Source organism: Oncorhynchus masou, chromosome 17 (assembly GCF_036934945.1).
Source record: "Oncorhynchus masou masou isolate Uvic2021 chromosome 17, UVic_Omas_1.1, whole genome shotgun sequence".
Lineage (NCBI taxonomy): Eukaryota > Metazoa > Chordata > Actinopteri > Salmoniformes > Salmonidae > Oncorhynchus > Oncorhynchus masou.
The window spans coordinates 30,475,505-30,501,592 of NC_088228.1; the positions used below are offsets into that span (position 1 = coordinate 30,475,505).

General features: G+C 41.1%; 2 protein-coding genes across 3 annotated transcripts in view; one reads left to right on the forward strand and one right to left on the reverse strand.

Moving 5' to 3' along the window:
- Positions 1-7,675, forward strand: part of LOC135558835 (arf-GAP with GTPase, ANK repeat and PH domain-containing protein 3-like) — a 242,799-nt gene extending 235,124 nt beyond the window's left edge. For both annotated transcript variants that reach the window (XM_064993002.1, XM_064993001.1), the window contains exons 17-18: positions 2,795-3,050; positions 3,361-7,675. In XM_064993002.1, coding sequence (XP_064849074.1) covers positions 2,795-3,050; positions 3,361-3,603 — 499 coding nt within the window. In that variant the 3' untranslated portion in view covers positions 3,604-7,675. The remainder of the gene's footprint in view (positions 1-2,794; positions 3,051-3,360) is intronic.
- Positions 7,676-22,666: 14,991 nt separating this feature from the next.
- LOC135558195 (homeobox protein GBX-1-like) lies at positions 22,667-24,929 on the reverse strand. Its single transcript, XM_064991925.1, has 2 exons — positions 24,270-24,929; positions 22,667-23,736 (listed from the first exon to the last, which is right to left on the reverse strand). Exons 1-2 carry the CDS (start codon positions 24,715-24,717, stop codon positions 23,222-23,224), a joined length of 963 nt encoding a protein of 320 aa, XP_064847997.1. The 5' UTR covers positions 24,718-24,929; the 3' UTR covers positions 22,667-23,221.
- Between the last annotated feature and the right edge of the window lie 1,159 nt (positions 24,930-26,088).

Here is a 26,088-nt window from a genome sequence, read left to right on the forward strand (position 1 = left end):
CAACAGGTGTCGACCTTACAGTGGAATGCTTACTTACAAGCCCTTAACCAACAATGCAGTTTTAAGAAAATACAACAAAAATATATATATAAAAATGTTTGTCAACCTGTGGATAATTATATTGGTTGGACATGATTTGGAAAAGCACACACCTGTCTATATAAGGTCCCACAGTTGACAGCGCATGTCAGAGCAAAAACTTAAGGTCCCCAAGAACACAGTGGCCTCCATCATTCTTAAATGGAAGAAGTTTGGAACCACCAAGACTCATCCTAGAGCTGGCCGTCTAGCCAAACTGAGCAATCGAGAGAGAAGGGCCTTGGTCAGGGAGGAGACCAAGAACCCATTGGTCACTGACAGAACTCCAGAGCTCCTCTATGGAGATGGGAGAACATTCCAGAAGGACAACCATCTCTGCAGCACTCCACCAATCAGGCCTTTTATGGTAGAGTGGCCAGACGGAAGCCACTCCTCAGTAAAAGGCACATGACAGCCCGCTTGGAGTTGCCAAAGGGCACCTAAAGGACTCTCCAACCATGAGAAACCAGATCCTTTGGTCTGATGAAACCAAGATTGAACTCTTTGGCCTGAATGCCAAGCGTCACGTCCGGAGGAAATCTGGCACCATCGCTAGGGTGAAGCATGGTGGTGGCAGCATCATGCTGTGGGGATGTTTTTCAGCGGCAGGGACTGGGAGACTAGTCAGAATCGAGGGAAAGATGAACGGTGCAAAGTAAAGAGAGATCCTTGATGAAAACCGTCTCCAGGAGTGGACAAGTCTCTGAATGTCCTTGAGTGGCCCAGCCAGAGCCCGGACTTGAACCCAATGGAACTGGAGAGACCTGAAAATAATTGTGCAGGGATGCTTCCTATCCAACCTGATAGAACTTGAGAGTATCTGCAGAGAAGAATGGGAGAAACTCCCCAAATACAGGTGTGCCAAGCATGTAGCTTCATACCCAAGAAGACTTGAGGGTGTAATCGCTGCCAAAGGTGCTTCAACAAAGTACTGAGTAAAGGGTCTCAATACTTTTGTAAATGTGATATTTAAGTTGTACATTTTTTTTAAATTTGCAAAAAAAATCAACAAAACTGTTTTTGCTTTGTCATTATGGGTTATTGTGTGTTGATTTGTTGTTTTTTTACCTTTATTTAACTAGGCAAGTCAGTTAAGAACAAATTCTTATTTTCAATGAAGGCCTAGGAACAGTGGGTTAACGGTTAAGAATGACTGATTTGTACCTTGGGGATTTGAACTTGCAACCTTCTGGTTACTAGTCCAACGATCTAACCACTAGGCTACTCTGCCGCCCCAGATTGTTAATAATAATAATAAAAACAATTGAATCCATTTTAGAAGAAGGCTGTAACATAACAAAATGTGGAAAAATTCAAGGGGTCTGAATACTGCCCGAATGCACTGTATACTGTAAACTCTGGTCCAATATCCATACTAGCATACCCCTTAAAATAAAGCAACATATTGGGCATGGATTTCTGATGGTGTGCTAGTGTAGACATTGGGACATAGCCACAAGTCAGTCTGAGCATTGTCGTCAGACCGATGGCATCATTCTAACATGACACATTGCCATGAGCTATTTGTAATTATTTGTAATTTTGTCTGCTTTCTAGGCTTACTTACTGATAGTTCGAAGTGTAAAGTGACGTTAGTGTCCATACAGACCCGTTGGCAGTCAGTGTCCTGGGGGATCCTTGTCACTCCAACCAGCGACAGAGTCGTTTTACCATATCAGTGTGAGCCCCTTTTCTCTGTCACTCACCCAGACGCCCAAACAACAGCCCCTTTCTACTTCCCTTATCACTCCGCTTGACGGGGTCGCAGGGTCAGAGCCACACTGAGCATGCTCAGCCATTCACTGTATTGATTTTCTTTTTTTAAATCCAATGCTATTTGGATGGTATTGCAGTTTGTGTGTGGGTGGGAGAAAAGAGAACTGGGGAGTCGAGATTCAAGATGTAGAGCGATGTAGAGATAGAAGTCTGACTAGCAGAGAGTGGAGGGAGATGGATCCCTCCTCCTCTGCTCCTCTCCATTCTCTGGCTCTATAACTGAAGGAGACCCAGCCCCAGCTCCGGTCCGCCCCTCTGTCTGCCATTCAGGCCCATCGATCGGCTTCCTATCCCGGGCACCCCAGGGGAGGCCGGGGCCCAAGCGCAGGAAGTCTCCTTTGTGGGGGATCCTCCAGTTATCCCTTTCCGACTGATGGCTGACAGCACTGATAAAAACATGTCCCCCTTTCCTCCTGTCCTGTATTGTCCACAGCAGACATGCTGTTCACAATGTGTAACCTTTAGATAGCTGGCTAGACTGTAACTCTCCTGCTGCAGACGATTATCAGTGGAGGTGGGATACAGTTTCAGCATCTGGCCCCTCCACTGAGCTCTTTCATCGTCAGTGTCCTGACACTCAGAGGCTACACTAGGCTCCCTATTAGAGAAAATACATGATTGAGACAATGGCGTGACTGTTAGGATTGTTCTTAAGGATCGATCTTAAGTGGCCGCATGTGGCCTAGGCCCTATGAGTACTGCGGACTACAGTTACTCCAAATCCTGCCAGAATTTCCTTGGATCCCTACCCTCCCGCCGATCAAAAAAGGTCCTCTTGTGAATAATTATCATGGCTTTAGATTACAAACTATCTATTCATTTAATAGAAAATCCCATTTCACAATTGTATCATTGTTTCTTGTTTTTCGGTCCTCTGTAACCTCACTGACCCTCTTTTAACCCTTTATGTCATATCTCTTCTCTCTTTCCTCACCACCAGGGAGGAGAGGGAGCGGTGGATCCGGGCTAAGTATGAGCAGAAGCTGTTCCTGGTGGGTCTCCCCCAGTCGGATGTGCCCCTGGGGCAGCAGCTGCTCCGGGCCGTGGTGGAGGACGACCTGAGGCTGGTGGTGCTGCTGCTGGCCCACGGCACCAAGGAGGAGGTCAACGAGACGTACGGAGACGGGGACGGACGCACCGCCCTGCATCTGTCCTGTGCCATGGCCAACGTGGTCATCACCCAGCTTCTCATCTGGGTGAGTACGTTGGGGTTTGAGAGGGGATGGTTTTCAACCTTGATAAAAGGTTGGTTATCTTCCTGGTTGAATATAGATTGAATGATAATGAATAAGATAATATGGTTAAAAAGTTAGATAAATAGGGAAAATGTTATGGTCAGGGTCAGGAGTGTTTCCTAAGCATGTTGACACGACCAGGAAAAACTCCTGGCTGTGGAGGAAAATTGAGTTTTTTGAGTGAATCTGCTCAACTAGCTAGACCACGATGCCACCTCTCTCTGTCCAGTCCACTTCTTCTCCTCCTCACACCTCTCATCTATTCCCTCAGTACGGTGTGGACGTGAAAAGTCGGGACGCGCGCGGCCAGACGCCGCTGTCCTGTGCCCGGCGGGCAGGAAGCCAGGAGTGTTCTGACATCCTGCTCCAGCACGGCTGCCCCAACGACCCGGTCAGCAGCAGCAGCCTCACCACCCCCAACATGAGCCGCAGAAACCCCAGTGTTAACCCCAACCCTAACGTCAACAACAACAATGCCCTCAGTGAGCTCAACCGCAGTGTCAGTATAATGTAGGACCAGGAGTGGATCATCCCAGAGCAGACTGGAGTAGACTTGACTCACCGATCACCAAGGCCCGTGAACATAAACACACTGTGTCCCCATAGACGACCCAGTAACCGTACTACTCTCCCGGTCCCCATTCTCCTCCTATTCCGCTTCATACTGTGTCAACTAAACTGAGCGACTGGCAGTAGAGGCTTTTTTGGGCCGCAACGAACAGGATAGAGATATTCCAAGATGCTGAGAGAGGCAGGCTTTACCTGGTGGACATTGTATATTGTATTTGTTTGGTTGTTGTTTTCCTCATATCATTGGCGCAGCCGTACTGTCTGTCAGTAACGATCATGATCAGTTTAAAATGTTTTTATTGTTATTAAGCATCAACCAAATGAATGGCTCACCCCTCCCCTCTCTACTAAAACAGTTCATTTCTATGCTTGAACATTTCCTTTCGTGTCGTCCTCTGTTGGAGCCAAACTGTGTTTATATTGTGCCGTTTGATGAAATGACAAATTCCCTCCGATAATGCTTCCATGCCTATATAGAGAAAGATAAACGCAGTGGTAACATTTTGCTTTCAGATACTTCAAAGGAACTTCCATGTTGGACGCACAGCGTTTGCTGAGTGGTATCATCCATAGTCATGCAGGAGAGAAACTATTCCTATAGATGGTGTAATAGGGTTTACAACAAGTCCTCCATAGCCCACCAATTTCAGAATTCAGAAGGTTCGAAATTAACCAGTTAGTATTGGTACTATGAAGCCATCAAACTCTTGACATGCCATTCATGTAAAAAATACAATTAATTAAAAAAGCAACGCATGTCTAGGTAGGTGGAAGGTCAAAAATGATTGAAATACTTTACTTACGGGCAAAAGGTTTAAATCATAATTTGACATTTCAGAGATGATTGCACAATGGGAGAATTTTGGGAGATAGTTAAGTGAGTCATTTGTTCTTCCACCCTGATCATGTCCCGCTTGCAAATCATCCATGATTATAAGGAAATTGAGGGTCTGTTTTATGAGCATCGTGTCGATTGGTTTTTGTAAAAAAAAAAAAAAAATGCCTCTTCAATCAGAAATCATTCAGAGGAATGATTGAAGGAAGGAAATTGTGTCATTAAGAGATCTTTGTTGGAGTAATTTTTGGATGGATTTGAAGAGTGTTGATAACTATTTGACACAGATCACATGACCTGGCCCCTGCAGGCATAATGGAATGTCTGTTCACCTCTTGTAGCCGAAGGCCCTGTATATTGGTACTCATAATTATATGTCTTTTGTTGCTGTGAACAACTATGTGGTGCGCTTGTGGGTGTGTGCGTGTGTGCTTCTGTTTGAGTGAAAGGAGAGTGAGGAAGTGACTGTGTAGGACACCATTGGGAGAAAAGGCTAGCATTTATAGTTGTTTGACTAAAAGGGTTTTGGAGCAAAAAAGGTGTTTTCAAGTACAGACCACTGTAACAAGCAGGGGTTGGAACCGAAAACAGGAAAATAACATTTTTGTGAAACAGAAGTGAGGAAATTATCTATACTGTTCTAGAACAGACCTGTTATTTTAAAAGCATGGGAACCGGTTAATAACGTTTACGCAACCAAGAGCCTATGCAAAGCCCTCACTCAGTCACTCAGAAACATATTCCAGTGTCTTCCTGCAAGCTGGAAATCTTTGCCTGTACGTGTTTAGGCTACCTACCCCTCCCCTTCCGAAGCATAGACTACTGTACTGACATTACAAGTGTGATTCAGAAGATGGGGAGAGATGTTTTATTGGCTAGAGAAGAATGGATTCACTTTTTTTCAATGCTCGTTAAGGATACATTAGTTATCACGTTTCACATTGGATTTATTAACTACGAAAAGGAAGACGTGTTTTTAATTCTGGTGCCGCTCTGCACAAACAAGCTTGTTAACTAGCTCTGGTCCAGCATTAAGCCAGCTCGGAACTCTCAGAGTGGACCGGACTCACCGACCACCAAGGTCCAGCGCTTGCATAGAAACCGCTCCTCTGTAGGTAGGGTATAATTCGGTGGGTTGAATTTCGGAGAATGCATGTCATAACAAGCCACGCCTCCTCCTCCACCCACTCGCTCTCCCCACCGGGGGAATCGCATCTCGCCCCCTACACTTGTCTGTTCATCACGCATGTAAACAACTAGTTTGCCCGCTCCATAGCAAGCTGCACTATCTGCACTGATTGGTGAAGTAATTTAATGAACTAAATGTAAAAAAAAACCTGTTCATTACACAGGCCAAAAAGGAATGATAGAAAACAGTACTTTTTGGGGATTCTAACTGGTTCAGTACTTTATTTTGCTGGTCGGAACAGTGGAACGGAATAAAATAAATAGTGGTTCTGTTCAGAACAAAACGATTGGAAAGTAATTTTGGTTGGTTCCAACCCCTGGTTAACAGTAGCTCGTCCTCCAATAAGACTTATCCTAAAGTGGTGTGGATTAACATTGACTACTGGAGTCGTTTTGAAGCGTTCCCTCTCAATTCCTCTACAACTAATGTGACTTTAACGAACCATCCAACCGCTCACCCTTACTCAAGGGACCAAAACAAGGTACATTCAAGTGTCAAACCATGGAGATAGAGACTAAAAGGGTCAAGATGGGATGGAAAGAAAAGCCAAGATAACTTTGACAGTTTTTATGGTAATTCTTCATGATAATACCATATGTGTGTATATATAAGTACTTAGACGAGACAAAACAAGATGGAGGAGGGACTTTCACAACAGGAACATTCAAGTGGTATTGGCATAAAGTATATAGAGACATTTCATTTTCCTCGCTCTTCTGCCGTTTTAAGGTTTGAAATTAAAACCCAGTTTTCTGGTCTTTTAAATTTACTATGGCAGTGTTTATGTTGACAGGGCAAAGGCTCTTCATATTAACCCTGTTACATTATCTACATGGTTTTGTTATTTCCCAGCAGGCTAAACTGGTTGGAATTACATCAGTACAACCTGGTTACAACCATATTATAAACTGGTTGTAAATGAGGACATTTAAACCAGCTTTGCCCTCCCACTGTGTTCCCTCAGTATTTGGAGTTTATTCAAACCCACAAGATATAAAGTTGTGGTCAATCAGGAATAGTGTCAAATACAGTATACACTGAATTGGCCTTCAGATTCAACCAAATGACATTTAGACTGATGGTCAACAGAGCTTGTAGACAGCCTTACGTTATAACTACATTGACGAGTTGACCTTTTCCTTTGGTGTACAGTAGGTGTACAGTAGGTGTACAGTACGTGTACAAACCACCATGGCACCAACGTATTTCAAAGAATTCTCAAGTACGTTTCAACGTATGTCTGATATACGGTAGTAGATGATTTCGTATAGAGGAGTTTGATGTATATACTTACCTGATGCCATAGGACCATATTCACCCTTGTAATATTTCCCTTCCCCACTACTCTTAATGTTGCCTGACTATAACTATAACCATTATTCTAAGCAAAATGTTTTTCCCCCCAAAGACGGGCTGTTGTTCTGATATGGCATCCTATTCCCTGAATAGTGCACCACTTTTAACCAGAGTTCAATGCGATACCTGCTCAAAATTAGTCCACTATAAAGGGAGTAGGTTACTATTTTGGACGTACCCAGGACGTAGATATGGGTCCAAGATTCTCTATGACCAGACAAGCTCCCAGTCAAACAATTTGAAAATCTTTTTGTTTTTTTGCAGGCAGTCTTCCTTGACTTGTAAACCCTATTTTGATATATTTTCAACTTTTTTTTCTTCATTGTTCTTAAGCATATTTTTAGGTACTTTGGTTAGGTCTCAATGTAGCTACATTATCTGACCACTTGAGGTACTTTGTGTATAATGATGTACATTTGACATATTTATAATGCAGTATGTAAATATTGTTTTTTTTGTTTTTGTTTAATTTTCCTATTGTATTTTTTTTCTCTCTACGTTTCTGAACGTGAAACAAAGCATAAAGCTAAAGAGTTAGCTGTTGTGTGCTTGGATGCTTGGATGCTTGGCTGACCTTTGACCTATTCATCAAACACTCCAATAAAACAATGTAGCCTTTCCTGGATTTGGGAAATAACAAAATGTTTGAAATGTGTCTCTCTCTTTGCATCTTCTTTGGCTGACTTGTTGTAAGTGATGTACGTGTATATGTACTCTATGTGCTAGCATCATCTGAAGCAGAAGCTTACATTGCGACCTCTCTTAAAACCACGGGGCCACTCCCAAGGCAACGTCTCAAACTCAGCTGTCTTACACAAGCCCTCCATTTTCTTAATGGCACTTCCTAATCGTATGTGTGATATACTGTACATGGATGAGTATGTGATGTGCCAATATATGATTTCCTGTTTCAATATCTAGGATTAATGCATTTAAAAGTATTCTTCTATATACAGTAGGTCATGGATGTAGGATCAATAGCCAGCTTCACTCAGTCAGATCCATTGAAGTTAGACAATAAAGACAATCCACTCCTAGTACTGTGTTTCAAATGAGCAGCAGTTTAGGGACCCTGAGGATAGCCTGTTGGTGTATGTTGTGTAGTCCGTTAGTATTAATGTTTAGTGTGTTCCATTTGGTATTACTGTGTATTGTGTGAATACCATAGTTATTATTGTGTTTCAGGAGTACCAGAGCTTGACAGAGGACAGAGCTCTGATGCGTCCTTCCTCTGCCAGCCCTTCAGCTAAGTGGTGTTGCCCCCTCTACCCTTCCACTTCCTGCTCATGGGGCCCCCCAATAGTCCAAATAGTCTCTCAGTAAGGAGGATTAAGATAAAGAGCCAGGCTTAGTGTCAGGCATTATGACGCGGCGGGGGAAAGTGAAAGGTCTCAGTGTCGAGACGAGTCAAAGCACACCACTAATCCACTCCTCATTTTCAGCTTATCTGCTCTCGCTAATACAGGGGGGGACTCTGTGCTTCACCTCTCGGTTTTCTCTTCTGTTGTCTTTTATTCCCTGTTTGTCTTCTCTTTCCTTCTTCCTTCCGCTTTCCAGACGGTTGGTGGTGATACAGCCACATGTTTGTGTTTAAGTGCTTACACACACACACTTAGTTGAGAGAGTAGCCTATACAATGTCAGCACCAGTGGTGTAGTGGTGCCTGGAGAAGTGTGTATAAGCTCATTTTGCCAAAAAGTTCACAAACGGTCCACCCGGTGACGGAGAGGTGCCGTGTTTGAAAAATTCAGTGAGGAACAGTGCCATAAACTCTGAGTGGCCTAAAATGATGAATCCCATTTTGGTCTTTCACAGTCATGCCAACCCAAGCTGTCCTTTGCAAGTAGGCTAATAGTAGAGAAAAAAATCACATTGTAGGATTTTTAATGCATTTATTTGCAAATTGTGGTGGAAAATAAGTATTTGGTCACCTACAAACAAGCAAGATTTCTGGCTCTCACAGACCTGTAACTTCGTCTTTAAGAGGCTCCTCTGTCCTCCACTCGTTACCTGTATTAATGGCACCTGTTTGAACTTGTTATCAGTATAAAAGACACCTGTCCACAACCTCAAACAGTCACACTCCAAACTCCACTATGGCCAAGACCAAAGAGCTGTCAAAGGACACCAGAAATAAAATTGTAGACCTGCACCAGGCTGGGAAGACTGAATCTGCAGCTTAGTTTGAAGAAAATAACTGTGCGAGCAATTATTAGGAAATGGAAGACATACAAGACCACTGATAATCTCCCTCGATCTGGGGCTCCACGCAAGATCTCACCCCGTGTGGTCAAAATTATCACAAGAACGGTGAGCAAAAATCCCAGAACCACACGGGGGGACATAGTGAATGACCTGCAGAGAGCTGGGACCAAAGTAACAAAGCCCACCATCAGTAACACACTACGCCGCCAGGGACTCAAATCCTGCAGTGCCAGATGTGTCCCCCTGCTTAAGCCAGTACATGTCCATGCCCGTCTGAAGTTTGCTAGAGAGCATTTGGATGATCCAGAAGAAGACTGGGAGAATGTCATATGGTCAGATAGAACTTTTTGGTAAAAACTCAACTCGTCGTGTTTGGAGGACAAAGAATGCTGAGTTGCATCCAAAGAACACTATACAGTGCCTTGCGAAAGTATTTGGCCCCTTGAACTTTGCGACCTTTTGCCACATTTCAGGCGTCAAACATAAAGATATAAAACTGTATTTTTTTGTGAAGAATCAACAACAAGTGGGACACAATCATGAAGTGGAACGACATTTATCGGATATTTCAAACTTTTTTAACAAATCAAAAACTGAAAAATTGGGCGTGCAAAATTATTTTTTTGCTATGTAACTGAGAGTCTCCTCATTGAAAACATCCGAAGCTCTTCAAAGGTAAATTATTTTATTTATTTGGTTATCTGTTTTTTGTGAAAATGTTGCGTGCTAAATGCTACTCAAAATGCTAAGCTAGCTTAGCATACTCTTACACAAATTAGTGATTTGCTATGGTTCAAAGGCATATTTTGAAAATCTGAGATGACAGTGTTGTTAAGAAAAGGCTAAGCTTGAGAGCAGGCGCATTATTTTCATTTTATTTGCGATTTTCAGAAATCGTTAACGTTGCGTTATGCTAATGAGCCTGAGGCTTTATTCACGATCCCGGATCCGGGATGGGGAGTATCAAGAGGTTTTAACAAAGTATTGAGATAAACTTTTGGTTTTGACCAAATACTTATTTTCCACCATAATTTGCAAATAAATTCATTAAAAATCCTACAATGTGATTTTCTGGATTTTTTTTCTCATTTTGTCTGTCATAGTTGAAGTGTACCTATGATGAAAATTACAGGCCTCTCTCATCTTTTTAAGTGGGAGAACTTGCACAATTGGTGGCTGACTAAATACTTTTTTGCCCCACTGTATATATATATATATATAAACTGGGTGGGTCGGGCCCTGAATGCTGATTTGCTGACAGCCATGCTATATCAGACCCTATACAGCATGTATGACAAAATATTTATTTTTACAGCTCTAATTACGTTGGTATCCAGTTTATAATAGCAATAAGGCCCCTCTTAGGTTTGTAGTATATGGCCAATATACAGTTGAAGTCGGAAGTTTACATACACTTAGGTTGGAGTCATTATAACTTGTTTTTCAACCACTCCAAAAATGTCTTGTTTACAAACTATAGTTTTGGCAAGTCGGTTATCTACTAATTACACAAGTAATTTTTCCAAATATTGTTTACAGACAGATTATTTCACTTATAGTTCATTGTATCACAATTCCAGTGGGTCAGAAGTTTACACACACTAAGTTGACTGTGCCTTTAAACAGCTTGGATAATTCCAGAAAATGGTGTCACGGCTTTAGACGCTTCTGATAGGCTAATTGTCATAATTTGTGTTAATTGGAGGTGTACCTGTGGATGTATTTCAAGGCCTATCTTCAAACTCAGTGCCTCTTTGCTTGACATCATGGGAAAATCCAAATAAATCAGCCAACACCTCAGGAAAATGTAGACATCATCAAGTCTGGTTCATCCTTGGTAGCGATTTCCAAACGCCTGAAGGTACGATGTTCATCTGTACAAACAACAGTACGCAAGTATAAACACCATGGGACCACGTAGCAGTCATACAGCTCAGAAAGGTGATGTGTTCTGTCTCCGAGACATGAGCATACTTTGGTGTGAAAAGTGCAAATCAATCCCAGAACAACAGCAAAGGACCTTTTGAAGATGCTGGAGGAAACCGGTACAAAAGTGTCTATTTCCACAGTAGAACGTGTCCTATATCGACATAACCTGAAAGTTCGCTCAGCAAGGAAGAAGCCACTGCTCCAAAACCGCCAAAAAACAGCCAGACTACGGTTTGCAACTGCACATGGGGACAAAGATTGTACTTATTGGAGAAATGTCCTCTGGTCTGATGAAACAAAAATAAAACTGTTTGGCCATAATGACCATTGTTATGTTTGGAGGAAAAAGGGGGAGGCTTGCAAGCCAAAGAACGCCATCCCAACCGTGAAGCACAGGGGTGACAGCATCATGTTTTGGGGGTGCTTTGCTGCAGGAGTGACTGGTGCACTTCACAAAATAGATGGCATTATGAGAAAGGAAAATTATGTGTATATATTGAAGCAACATCTCAACACATCAGTTAAAGCTTGGTTGCAAATGGGTCTTCCAAATGGACAATGACCCCAAGCATACTTCCAAAGTTGTGGCAGAATGGCGTAAGGACAACAAAGTCAAGGTACCGGAGTGGCCGTCACTAAGCCCTGACCTCAATCCCATAGAACGTTTGTGGGCAGAACTGAAAAAGCGTGTGCGAGCAAGGAGGTCTACAAACCTTGCTCAGTTACACCGGCTCTGTCAGGAGGCATGGGCCAAAATTCACCCAACTTATTGTGGGAAGCTTGTGGAAGGCTACTCGAAACGTTTGACCAAAGTTAAACAGTTTAAAGGCAATGCTACCAAATACTAATTGAGTGTATGTAAACTTCTGACCCACCGGGAATGTGATGAAAGAAATAAAAGCTGAAATATATAATTATCTTATTCTGACATTTCACATTCTTAAAGTAAAGTGGTGATCCTATCTGACCTAAGACAGAGCATTTTTACTCTGATTAAATGTCAGAAATGAGGAAAAACTGAATTTAAACGTAGTTGCCTAAGGTGTATGTAAACTTCCGATTTCAACTGTACCATGGCTTTGGAGCTGTATCCAGGAACTCCGTGTTGCGTCATGCGTAAGAACAGCCCTTAGCTGTTGTATTGGCCATATAACACACCTCCTCATGGATTATTGCTTAACTATACTGAACAAAATATTAACACAACATGTAAAGTGTTGGTTCCATGTTTCATGAGCTGAAATAAAAGATCCCATAAATTGTCCATACACACAAAAAGCTTGTTTCTCTCAAATTAGGTGCACAAATGTGTTTACTTCTGTTAGTGAGCATTTGTTCTTACCCAAAGCAATTCATTCAACAGGGTTGGCATATCAAGAAGCTGATGGAACAGCATGATCATTAAACATGTGCACTTTGTGCTGGGGACAGGAAACGGCAACTCTAAATGTGAAGTTTTGTCACACAACACAATGCCACAGATGTCTCAAGTTTTGAGGGAACGTGCAATTGGTATGCTGAATGCAGGAGTGTCCAACAGAACTGTTGCTAGATAATTGAATGTTCATTTGTCTACCATAAGCCACCTCCAACGTCGTTTTAGAGAATTTGCCAGTACATCCAACCGTTGTCACAACCAGGTGTAACCATGTCAACCCAGGACCTCCACATCCACCATATTCACCTGCGGGATCGTTTGATGCCAACCACCCGGACAGCTGATGAAAGGAGGAGTTTTTCTGTCTGTAATAAAGCTCTTTTGTGGCTGAAAAACTCTGATTTGCTGGGCCTGGCTCCCCTGTGGGTGGGGCTCCCAAGTCAAGTGAAATACATAGATTAGGGCCTAATGAATTGATTTAAATTGGCTGATTTTCTTATATGAACTGTAACTCAGTAAAATGTTGAAATTGCTGAATGTTGTTAATTTTTTTTGTTCAATATGTAGAGTATATGTATACAGTACCAGTCAAAAGTTTAGACACATCTACTCATTCAAGGGTTTTTCTCATTTTTACTATTTTCTAAATTGCAGAATAAAAGTGAAAACCTCAAAACTTTGAAATAACACAATCCTGTCTCGGGGCTCTACGGACAATTCCTTCGACCTCATGGCTTGGTTTTTGCTCTGACATACACTGTCAACTGTGGGACCTTATATAGACCGATGTGCCTTTCCAAATCATGTCCAGTCAATTGAATTGACCACAGGTGGACTCCAATCAAGTTGTGGAACATCTCAATGATGATCAATGGAAACAAGATGCACCTGAGCTCAATTTCGAGTCTCATAGCAAAGGGTCTGAATACTTATATAAATAAGGTATTTCTGTTTTTGCAAAACTAAAAACTGTTTTTTTCCTTTGTCATTCTGTTTTATGTTATTGTGTATATTGATGAGGATTTTTTTTATTTAATCCATTTTAGAATAATGCTGTAACAGTATAGGGGTCTAGATACTTTCCAAGGGCACTTTATGTATATATATATTCCAGTCTCTGGTATTGCTCGTTCTTATATTTCTTAATTTTTCTGGATTATTTGTGTATTGTTTTTTACATTTTTTATTGCTCGGTATTAACTGCACTGTTGGAGCTAGAAACACAAGCATTTCACTGCACCTGCGATAACATCTGTGTACGCCACCAATGAACTTTGATTTGATTTCAAAACGTTTTCTCCCTTGGTGTACAGAACCCTGTTTTTTTATTGCATACAGTAGGAGGTAGCTAAACACTGAGGAGTGTTCTGCGCTGCCCACCTTGGCTCAGACAAATCACCTCCCAGATTGCAGAGGAGGGTTTTCCTCTGATGGATGGCTACACAAACACCTGACAAGAACATATTTACCAGCATCAATTAAAAATCTTGTGTTGCGCTACCTAATCACAAGGTAATTGTTTACTGTGTGCTTGCTGTGCAAATTGTTTAACTATAGTTGCCTATCATATGCATGGTTGCCAATTAGTAGGACTCTTTCAATATTTTATTGTGTTCATATAAGAAAGGCAAAAATCTGCTGATCGAAACCATTTCTGTTGAATTCCAGTTTAATTGCCATGAATATAATACCGCAGTTATAAACCAATAAAGGTATTTGTTAACATGCTTGTTTCTGTGTTTCTACTGAAAGTGTCAAATACATCCTAGGCTTTAGATCTGACTAACGGATCTGGGACCAAGCTTAACCTTTTCCCCTTTGACCAGTAATTATGTCTATCTTGTTACCTTCCCTCCTTACCACTTCTCATGGGCATTCATCCTCAGCCCTTCCTGACAAGCTCCTGAATATCCATTTATAATTCCCCCCCTCCATCATGTGTGACCAGAAGTAACCTGATGTCCATGTTATATCCTTCCACATTGGACCTGTCCCCTCCTACCCATTTCTCCACACTCATCTCCGTATCACTGCCTCTCCTTAATCAGAGTATCTAAGTCAACACGAATGTCTTTCCCTCCCTCTCTACCTCTTTCTTCCCTTCATACCGCCTTTATTTTACTCTCCATCCAGCCCTGTTTCTTTTCTTCACATCTCTCCCTCTTTCTCGACATCTCTCAATCTCCTTATCCCCTTCTCTCCATCTCTCTCTTCCCTCTCCATCTCCCTCCCCCCTAACATCTCTTTCTCCCCCATTCCTCCCTCCATCCCTCTCCCATTCTCTCCCCCTTCCCTCTCCCTACTTATCTCTGCCCCCTCATTCCATCTCTCGCTCTCTTTGCCCCCCTTGGCTCATGTTCGCGCGTTTCTTTTCGCCGCTGTTAATTTGCCTGAGAATGCATTAGCTGTAATGAAGGCTGAGGGCCGAGGGAATCCTCCAGGGTTCCATTAATCATCCCCCTCAGACAGGCAACCTTGATTACAAGTGGCAAGAAATTCATTAGAGCCGGGCCTCTGACAACTCTTATCTCCGCCACTGGATCTGACTCATTAGGCAGCCAAATTAAAGCTATGATGGCCCTGATGAAACTCAGTGCTTGTTTATCTTGTGCGATTTGATGCATCTGCCCATATATAACGGTTGGAGAGGGGGACGTCCGGCATGAAGATCCTCCCAGGAGGTCAGGGCTCTGGCGTGGGCACACAGATGGGATGGTCTGATTATCTATGTACGTCTCTCTAGGAACATGCATGTACAGGAGCAGATTTCATTTTAAGAAATCACTATTGGAGATGTGCAGGTGGTGTTCAGCATGCAGACCCTTCCCAGAAGTCAGACAAGCCTCTGGTCTGTGTGTCTGTACACTCACTGTGAAGGATGGTAATGAGATGAGAAGGTCTCTCCACAAGGATACGATCTGAACTGAATGTAGATCTCATGGACATGTATAATGTGTTCATTTGTGATTCAAGTAGTAAATGATGTTACTCTTCTCAGTGAGGTGCTGTATTTATCCAAACTTCAAAATACTGCCCCCTAGTCTCAAGAGGTTTAAGGAATTGACAGTCTCTCTGTCTCCTTCGCTCTCTCTGTTTTCTTCTGTTGAATTATATGTAGCCTAATATATAAACAGTGAGCAGGGGGAACACTTGAAATGCACTAATTTGAAGTATAGTTAGGCTGTCATATGGTATTAAATAAGCCAATGGGGTAACACTTTATTTTAGGTTCAGTAATAAACAATTTATAAGGCATTTATAAATTGTGTGTTTACTATTTCCTAATCATTACTCCCACATGAATTAACCATTTACTAATCATTATTTTTGCAGTGCCTAATCTAAAGTGAGTGATATTCATACTTTATAAATAGTTTATAAATGTTTTGAGTGGCCAGTATAATTTCGCACACATATGGACATTCCTGCTGTACCTGTTAAAAGAACACAGGATGTTTAAGGAAATGTATATACACTCGTGAATACCCGGCTTACTAATATTTACAAAAGTAAAGATTCATAAATGGTGAGAAAACAGTGTTGTAAATGCCTTAAAAATGCCTTATAATAAAGTGTTACCCTAGGCCAAGGAGGCTGTGAGCCCAGCACAGGCAGTGTGGTCCCCTGGTCTTCTGGTCCCAGTGGTGCTAGACTTAGCAGCACAGACATCTCAGCTGCTGCTCCAGCAGTCAAGCGTAGTGGACAGAGGGAGAAAACAAAGAGAGAGAGAGAGAGAGAGACAGACACATGTACTGTCAGTTTATTGATATTTTGGAGTTGTATTACATGTATTGAATATATATACAGTTGAATATATATATATAAAAAACTTGTTTTAATGACTCCAACCTAAGTGTATGTAAACTTCCGACTTCAACTGTGTATATATATATATACAGTTGAAGTCGGAACTTTACATACACTTAGGTTGGAGTCATTAAAATGAGTTTTTTCAACCACTCCACAATTTCTTGTTAACAAACTATAATTTTGGCAAGTCGGTTAGGACATCTACTTTGTGCTTGACACAGATAATTTTTCCGACAATTGTTTGCAGACAGATTATTTCACTTATAATTCACTGTATCACAATTTCAGTGGGTCAAAAGTTTAAATACACTAAGTTGACTGTGCCTTTAAACAGCTTGGAAAATTCCAGAAAATTATATAATGGCTTTAGAAGCTTCTGATAGGCTAATTGACATAATTTGAGTCAATTGGAGGTGTACCTGTGGGTATATTTCAAGGCCAACCTTCAAACTCAGTGCATTTTTTCTTGACATCATGGGAAAATCAGAAGAAATCAGCCAAGAACTCAGAAAAAAATGGTAGACCTCCACAAGTCTGGTTCATCCTTGGGAGCAATTCCCAAACTCCTGAAGGTACGACGATCATCTGTACAAACAACAGTACGCAAGTATAAACACCATGGGACCACGCAGCCATCATTACGCTCAGGGAGGAGATGCGTTCTGTCTCCTAGAGATGAACGTACTTTGGTGCGAAAAGTGCAAATCAATCCCAGAACAACAACAAAGGACCTTGTGAAGATGCTGGAGGAAACAGGTACAAAAGTATCTATTTCCACAGTAAAACGAGTCCTATATCGACATAACCTGAAAGGTCGCTTAGCAAGGAAGAAGCCGCTGCTCCAAAAACGCCATAAAAAAGCCAGGCTATGGTTTGCAACTGCACATGGGGACAAAGATTGTACTTTTTGTAGAAATGTCCTCTGGTCTGATGAAACAAAAGCAAAAATGTTTGGCCATAATGACCATTGTTATGTTTGGAGGGAAAAGGGGGAGACTTGCAAGCCGAAGAACACCATCCCAACTGTGAAGCACGGGGGTGGCAGCATCATGTTTTGGGGGTGCTTTGCTGCAAGAGGGGCTGGTGCACTTCACAAAACAGATGGCATTATGAGGAAGGGAAATTTTTCCTCCAAACATAACGATAGTCATTATGGCCAACAGTTCTATTTTTGTTTCATCAGACCAGAGGACATTTCTCCAAAAAGTGTGATCTTTGTCCCCATGTGCAGTTGCAAACCGTAGCCTGGCTTTTTTATTGCTGTTGTGGAGCGGCGGCTTCTTCCTTGCTGAGCGACCTTTCAGATTATGTCGATATAGGACTCGTTTTACTGTGGATATAGATACTTGGCTGATTTATTTTGATTTCCCCATGATGTCAAGCAAAGAGGCACTGAGTTTGAAGGTAGGCCTTGAAATACATCCACAGGTACACCTCCAATTGACTCAAATTATGTCAATTAGCCTATCAGAAGCTTCTAAAGCCATTACATAATTTTCTGGAATTTTCCAAGTTGTTTAAATGCACAGTCAACTTAGTGTATGTAAACTTCTGACCCACTGGAATTTGGATACAGTGAATTATAAGTGAAATAATCTGTCTGTAAACAATTGCTGGAAACATTACTTGTATCGTGCACAAAGTAGATGTCCTAAACGACTTGCCAAAACTACAGTTTGTTAACAAGAAATTTGTGGAGTTTTAATGACTCCAAACTTCTGACTTAAACTGTATACTCTGCCTTTGAAAAGTATTCAGACACATAAATATTTACCACATTTTGTTAGGTTACAACCTTATTCTAAAATGTATTACATAGTTTTTTTCCTTATCAATCTATACACAATACCCCATAATGACAAAGCAAAAACAGGATTTTAGAAATATTTGCTAATTTATTACAAATTTAAAAACTGAAATATAAGACCCTTTACTCAGTACTTTCTTGAAGCACCTTTGGCAGCGATTACAGCCTCAAGTCTTCTTGGGTATAACGCTACAAGCTTGGCAGGGAGTGCATTCCAGGTGACTACCTCATGAAGCTGGTTGAGAGAATTCCAAGAGTGTGCAAAGCATCAAGGCAAAGGGTGGCTACTTTAAAGAATCTAAAATATAAAATACTTTTGATTTGTGTAACACTTTTTTAGTTACTACATGATTCCATATGTGTTATTTCATAGTTTTGATGTCTTTACTATTATTCTGAGAAAAAGAGAAGAAACCCGCACACTGCTCTTGATAGAATCACTGCTCTTTAATAAGCTTTACGTATCGGCTTCACGGCCTACATCAGAGCTTTTTTTTACTGCAATCTAGAATATAGTAAAAACAAAGGTTGCGAGTTCAAACCCCCGAGCTGAAAAGGTACGAATCTGTCGTTCTGCCCCTGAACAGGCAGTTAACCCACTGTTCCCAGGCCGTCATTGAAAATAAGAATGTGTTCTTAACTCACTTGCCTGGTTAAATAAAGGTAAAATAAATATTGGGCATAACACAAGACAAATACATTTACATTTACATTTAAGTCATTTAGCAGACGCTCTTATCCAGAGCGACTTACAAATTGGTGAATTCACCTTCTGACATCCAGTGGAACAGCCACTTTACAATAGTGCATCTAGTCACAAGCTTGATGTAGTCATTGCGTGCAAGGAATATTGGTTGAAATATTACATTTTTGTCAAAATGTAATACACAACAGTAAGTGAATTTATCAAAAAACGTATGACACCTTCGAATGGGGGGACGACATACAAAAGGTACCATTACTTTCTAAACAGTAAAACAGATATGTATGAAAATGCCCTCAAATGAAAGGTCACATTCTGTACTGCCGCCTCGTTTAAAACATTTGATCTCAAATCCAAAATGCTGTAGTATAGAGCCAAATTAAAAGTTTTTGGTTTACTGTCCAAATACGTATGTAGAGAGTGTATGTACTATGGCATCAATAGAAAATACATTGCATTAAACTCAGTATACCAATACCAGGGATGTGTGAGTCATTTACTATGTTCTCCTTATATATTCTCAGATGATTCCAGGTTCGCAAAAGACCCATCATCTCCTAAACATCTACAGATATAGAGACAATCACAAGACCTTGAAAACTCTTGCAATAACTGCACTATTACAGCAGGGTGTACATCATTGTTCTTTAATTGTGTATAAGCTCACCTAGTGTGAAATAGCTATAACACTCTGATACAATGTCATCTACTTGAAATCCAGGATTAGTCAGCTTTTAGGACAATATTAAATCTTCCATCACTGGCCCATGACAACATCCATCCTTATATCACCATCCCAGTGTCACAATCGTGATGTATGAAGTGGTCAACAAACAAATGACTGCACATTGCCACGGTTGGTCAGATGGCAATGCTACTCATGCCATTTGATGGTCACTCTATGCAGTTGGGCTGTTGAGACAAATATCATGGTCGAACCCGACAACAGGCCTTAACATTAACTTCCCCTTAGCCTTATTGTTGGTTAGAGGCTGGAGGCTGTGGTGCTCAGATATCTTTTCAATTCAATTTATTGAAGTTCAGTCATTGAAGTTCAATGGCACCCTAAAACTGATTATTATTGTTTCCTCAAAGGACATAAGGAAGAAATTATCTAGCTCATACAATATGTCTGATGTTCAGTTTAAAATATAGTTGTCCTAGAAATGTGAAGCCCTATCTCTTCCTTCCATCTTGAGCAGTATGTTGGTTTAAAACTGTGAGCTGATTAATATAGCTACAGTAATATATTATAATATCAGGATCATAGGAGCCCCATTTGGAAACAGTTCAAAGAGATGTATTGTGTCCAAACTCACATCCGGCATCTGAGGCCAGCGGAGGTTGAAATTTTGCACAGCCTACCATGCTCCCCTCCCTTTAAGAAACTCAAACCTTAAATTGCCATGTAAAAACTACCCTGGATTGAGAGAGAGAGAACTAGAAAAGCAGACAAAGGATATCCGAGGAATTGGGTGAGCCTAAACAAATTGTGCATCATAACCGCCTTACTCTCTGGTAACAATACATCTATTGGGCTTTGTTTTTGTGTCCTTTTGCGCCAGGTAGCCTAGTGGCTCCAATATCGAATCCCTGAGCTGACAAGGTAAAAATCTGTCATTCTGCCCCTGAACAAGGCAGTTAACCCACGGTTCCCAGGCCTTCATTGAAAATAAGAATTTGTTCTTAACTGACTTGCCTAGTTAAATTAAGGTAATAATAATAATATAACATTTCAAAGAGTCATTTGACAGAGTCAATTATAGTTTTGTCATATGATGATGCATGTTGCATGATGACATCCACTGTTTTTGTGTAGTTTGAATAGCTTTAGCTCACTGTAACGTTGTGTACAGTATGTCCCACTGGGCACACACTGGTTGAATCAACGTTGTTTTCACGTAATTTTTATGAAATTACGTTGAACTAAGGTGGAACAGACGTCCGTGCCCAGTGGGGTGTGTCATTGCCTCCCCGCGACAACTTTGTTCCCTCCATTAGCATCTAAACACGAGAACACACATCGAACATTCTGGCGTCATTGGAGGTTGAGACTCAAAACATTCTCTCGTCTCTTCAACAGCTCTGGCAGATTTGAAGTCGACAATTAATTATCCAACTTTTAGTTAATTGTTTTATCAGTAGGCAATAATTGTATTCTATTTCATTTAAATATTGTCATCTTATCCGTTGACCTATTTCCGTTATAGGCTACCTAATCATTGCCGTCATGATTGAGATGACTTCAATGTGACAGCAGCAGCAGAAATGCAAAAACAGGTGTCGCTAATTAGCTTAATTTCTTGACTGGTTTCAAATAACGCGCTTGATAACTCCGTTGACATGTGGATCAGTTATTCAAGACCTACCTGAGATAACACCTGGGGGAAATCTATATAGCCTAAAGTTTTTCAAACCAACCCATATCTTGGATATGCTCTTTGCGCACCTGTAAATACTATACTGTAACAACCACAGTAGCCTAAATGTAGCCTAAAATAAATAGTTTTTACAGGTATGCCTACACCTGTAAAAAATAATTGATCGCTTTTTAAAATTCTCTTTGTTCCTTTCTTAGGATTGAAATTGATGGAAATGTACCAACTCGGATATCAAATAAATTACTTATACATCAAAATAAATTAAACTTTTCTCTGTATTTATGAGTTGAGACCTGCTGGCATAAATAACACACACACACACACACACACACACACACACACACACACACACACACACACACACACACACACACACACACACACACACACACACACACACACACACACACACACACACACACACACAGGGTCTTGTACAACTAACCTTGTTGGGACACACAATTCAGTCTCGTTCAAAATCGTTTTTTTTTGCGCGCGCGCACACACACGGACAGTGTTCACTCTCTCTGGTCTGGTCTCGTCCTCTCTTACAGTGATTGATGTTGAAGTTCATTACGACGTGTAGAATATGACCGTTCTAATGGGGATCCATCACTCCACCTTGAGACAACATGGCCCCCTAAAGAGAGATAAATGACTGCTGCTTCCAGTCACAAAACCCTGTTCTCTCCCTTTATTCTCTCTTGACTGCTTAATAAGAACCTTCATTTGAATGTAGCTATCATCAACGCCTATATGGAGAACTGCTGGACTTTGCATATAGGTGATGCTGCATATAATTTCATATTCATCCTTTTTGTATCAATCGTCCACTTATTTATCCAATATTTTTTCAAGACCTACAATATACAGTATCATTACATTGCAAACTAACCCAGGCCTAGTTTGCAAAAATGTATTCAGATGAATGCTGGCTAGATATTACAGGTGTACAACACAGAATTGTAATTTACTTACAAGCTTACTATTCGAAATGAATAACATCTGATTATTAAAGCCTATAAAGTGGCATTGCAATCGAGTTGTTATTTTGATGAAGTCCTATAATTTATAAAGCAAAACAAATATTTAGAGATTGATCAGATTATTTGAATTGTCATAAGTATTGTTGCAGTTAGTCCTATGGTATTATGATCAATGATCAATTATAGTATTATTAGGTGTTGTTGTATTTGCTTATTGTTATAGTTAATGTTTTAGTACGCTTTTAAAATACACTGTCGTGTAATAGCCTTATACTTCATGAATGAGAGGCAAATATATTCTATAGACAGAGAGATGACTGATCATTTTCTGAGAGCAGACAGAGGCTAAACACAGCACAAATCACCATCTCTAAAACTACAGCTTAACCAGCAATAATAATGCATTTAGATAGATACATTTAATATAAATGGATTTATTAAGTCAATATACTTTACAGTATTTCTTTGTTTGGTTATTTATTTTCCTTCACATCTTTTTTTCCACAAACAGCTGGCGAATACAGTTCCTACAGTGGCCTACCAAAATGAAAACGTTGTAAGGTACATGCAACATGTGATAAACAAAACGGTACCAAATACGAGAAGTTTGAAATAGCTTCACCGAACGAGTAAAGCACATGCAGATAATAAACATAACATTTATAGGCTCTAACTAGATATAAATATTTTAGAAAAGAATTTTTACAATCTCATTTCATAGTGCATGTCTGTGTCACCTGACACATATACTATTTACAAATTAACAAAACAATAAATAAAATATGAGATAGGCCAAATTCGACAAAAATTAATTAATCTGCGGAGAGAAAACATATTATCCTTAGTTGTCCAGTTGATATGACATGTCTCTTGATGTAAAGTAATCTCGCTGACCACAAAATGTCATCCAGTTTTTGTGCTTCATGCATTTAACAACCCATAACTTTATTTTGTCAAAATTAGTTTAGGCCAGTAATAGTTCGTCATGGCCTTGTTTGCTCTATCTGTTGGTGCTGACTCCTCACCGCAAACCTGTTGACGTGCACTGGGATTGGGACCACAATTTTGGGGTTTCTCACAGGCTCTCCAGACCTGTTATTCACGTTGCCTGCTTTGATTCTTTTCCATTTGGCCCTACGATTCTGGAACCAAATCTTGACCTGCACCTCGCTCAATTTAAGTGCGTGTGCTATTTGAGAGCGTTCGGTAAGCGAAAGGTACTTTTTACAATGAAATTCCTTCTCAAGTTCAAGTAGCTGCTCGCTTGTAAAAGCTGTTCGTCTCCTCCTGCTCTTCCCCACTGAGCTTCCCGGCGGTAGAGCTTCCTGCGACCCGGGTTTTAGTTTACTCTTTTGGGATAAAGCACCACAGTTGTTCCCGTCGGATACGCTTTCGTTTTCGCTGTCAACGGCAGAGCTGTCCTCTCTGTCACTGCAAGCTGTGTCCGCTGATTTGAGGTCCAACTTCTCATCGTCTGAGCTGTACAATTTAGTCTCACCTAAAACGTGCAAAAGAAGAAAGGAAACATACATTAGAATCAATTAGTTAAATCCAATAGAAGTTTACCCCACAAATGTAGGTTAAATTAACGCAAGTAAACATTATAAATAAAGAGACCACACATGTCTCTAAAATAAAAATGGAATAGGCCTGTTTGGAGTTTTATTTCTGCTATATTTTCGTCAAAGGAAATGAGTAGACCTATTACCATTCATAACAACCCTATGAATTAACGAGATATTACATAGCCTACCTAAAGGCTAAGTCAAGATCGTTAGTGATTAAGAAATAGATTAGAAAACAGTGAGTCACTAACTTGAGTTAGGCTAATCTATTCGAGTTATTGCACATTTCAAAATGGTGGTTTGTTATGAAACTATGCGTTTGTGGAGATTTCGTAAACCTCTGGGAATTAGATTAGATTCAACGTCTAATTCGGATGCCGTTTGCGCGTTTTACCCAATAGGTCTCAACTTGCCAACCTAATATGGAAGCGTATGGACAGAACAGGGACACAGGCAGTGAGCTTACCTGGTATAGTTTGAAAAGTTTCCGAGAAGTTGAGTAAATCCGACCCCTTGTCCCTTCCATGGAGATCATCTGAATGTGGGCTCTCCTGTCTCCTCGTTCCAGGGTCGGCACTTAACCGAGGTCCGGGGAGTTCTTGGGGAGGATAGAAACTATCCGGCGGATCGGAAAAACTTGGCAGTGTTGTGGTGAGAGCCACCATGGACGGCATCCCCTGTCCCAAACTCGCACAGAATGTGTTGGTAAGACGTCCAGCGAAAGATGCCAACGGCGCCAAAGGAGGTATGCCAGATGGTAAATGTGAATGAGATAAAGATTGAGGAATCATTAAGGGTCTGTATGGCATAAACATCGGGTAGCCCGTGTAGAGCAGGTGTCCCGGGCGAGGTTGCGGAGTTCCTATCAAGGAGTCAATCGAAAACGCCGTCCCTTGGCCGCCCGGTCTTTGCATTGCGAAGAAAATTGTGACTATCTTTATCGAAAACTCAGGCGCTCCTTCTTTCCCTCAACAAATAGCCAAACCTTAGATTCGATGGTCGAGTGAAGTTAAATGTCCCTTCGCTTTGATATTATCCGGTGGACTAACCAGCTTCTCCGAAACGTCCTCAAGCTTATTGCGACCTGTCGTTTTCTTGTTTTCTGCCCCCTCCCTATACCTCTATTTGTCACACACTGAGACATAAACACACACGCTCTACCCCTCCCTTCACATCTCTCTCTCTCTTTCTCTCTCTCCCCCCCTCTCTCTCTCGTCCTCTCTCTCTCTCCACACACACACACACACACGCGCGCGCGCGCGCGCGCACACACGCACACAGAGAGAGAGAGAGCTTGAGAGGAATGAAAGGGGGTGTTACCCTGGGGACTCATCCATCTTCCTCAAATTACGCTTCATTTCCTTATTCGGCTTCTGACTTTTTGGTTGCCTTGAGAGGCGATAGTTTCCCAGTGGATACCGAATAGACGGGTCGCCCCCTCCCCAGCCCTCCACCACCTTTGCCCAGTCCACATTGACTGGAAGCGGTGTGAGAGACTGCTTCAGCCCTTCCCCTTCTATAATCGTTGACCACACCAACCCAATCAGCTATTATTAATTTTGATTGATGATAAGTAATTACTTTGGATTCAAGGTACGACATAAAACAACGGTGCTTTTGTTGAAATGTTGGGACGGATGGCATCGGAGTGGGGAGGGAGGAGAGGCAGATGTTTTTCCTCTCTTGAGAGAGAAAAGCTTTTCAATTCTCCCGGGGTAAAACAATGCGTTTGGTCGTAGAAAAGTGCGGTAACAATTATTCCCCGGAGAGAGATATTCTGTACAAAATTAGATTCGGATTAAATACATTCATGTAAGGTCAACGGCAATTTTTGAACGAGGCTGCGCAGTTTTGAAAAGTGTCATTTGGAGACATTTAAACTTTATTCGATTCAAACTGCAATATGCTATTAAAGTGTTGGAGGCTATGGCTGTACCATTAAAATAGTGGTCTATGTAAACCATTTAGCATGTTTAAAATAGGCCTAATTTGAGAATGCATCCTAAACGAATTGCCAATAAAATATGGAATAGTTAGGCTACAATTACGCGTCATTAATGCGCGTTTTCAGGGTCTTGGCCACCCATTTTCTATATGCTTGTAAGTCTCTATTAAAATCAAAATGTGTAATGAGGAAAAATCACTTTTCTCTTTTCTTTTAAGTGTTGATTTAATCGGAGATAATTTTACCGTTTATATGTCAATCCGTGATGATGATTAGCCCCTATTGAGTCCGGGGGACGCGCTTGGCACTCCAACAGGCCGTCTGATTGCATGAAGACATA

Bases quoted from the DNA above. Each gene is read 5' to 3' on its own strand.
- LOC135558195 (XM_064991925.1), bottom strand. From the start codon at position 24,717: ATGCAAAGACCGGGCGGCCAAGGGACGGCGTTTTCGATTGACTCCTTG. The intron at 23,737-24,269 runs GTAAGCTCACTG...TGCACGTTTTAG, and splicing joins AACTTTTCAAACTATACCAG to GTGAGACTAAATTGTACAGC.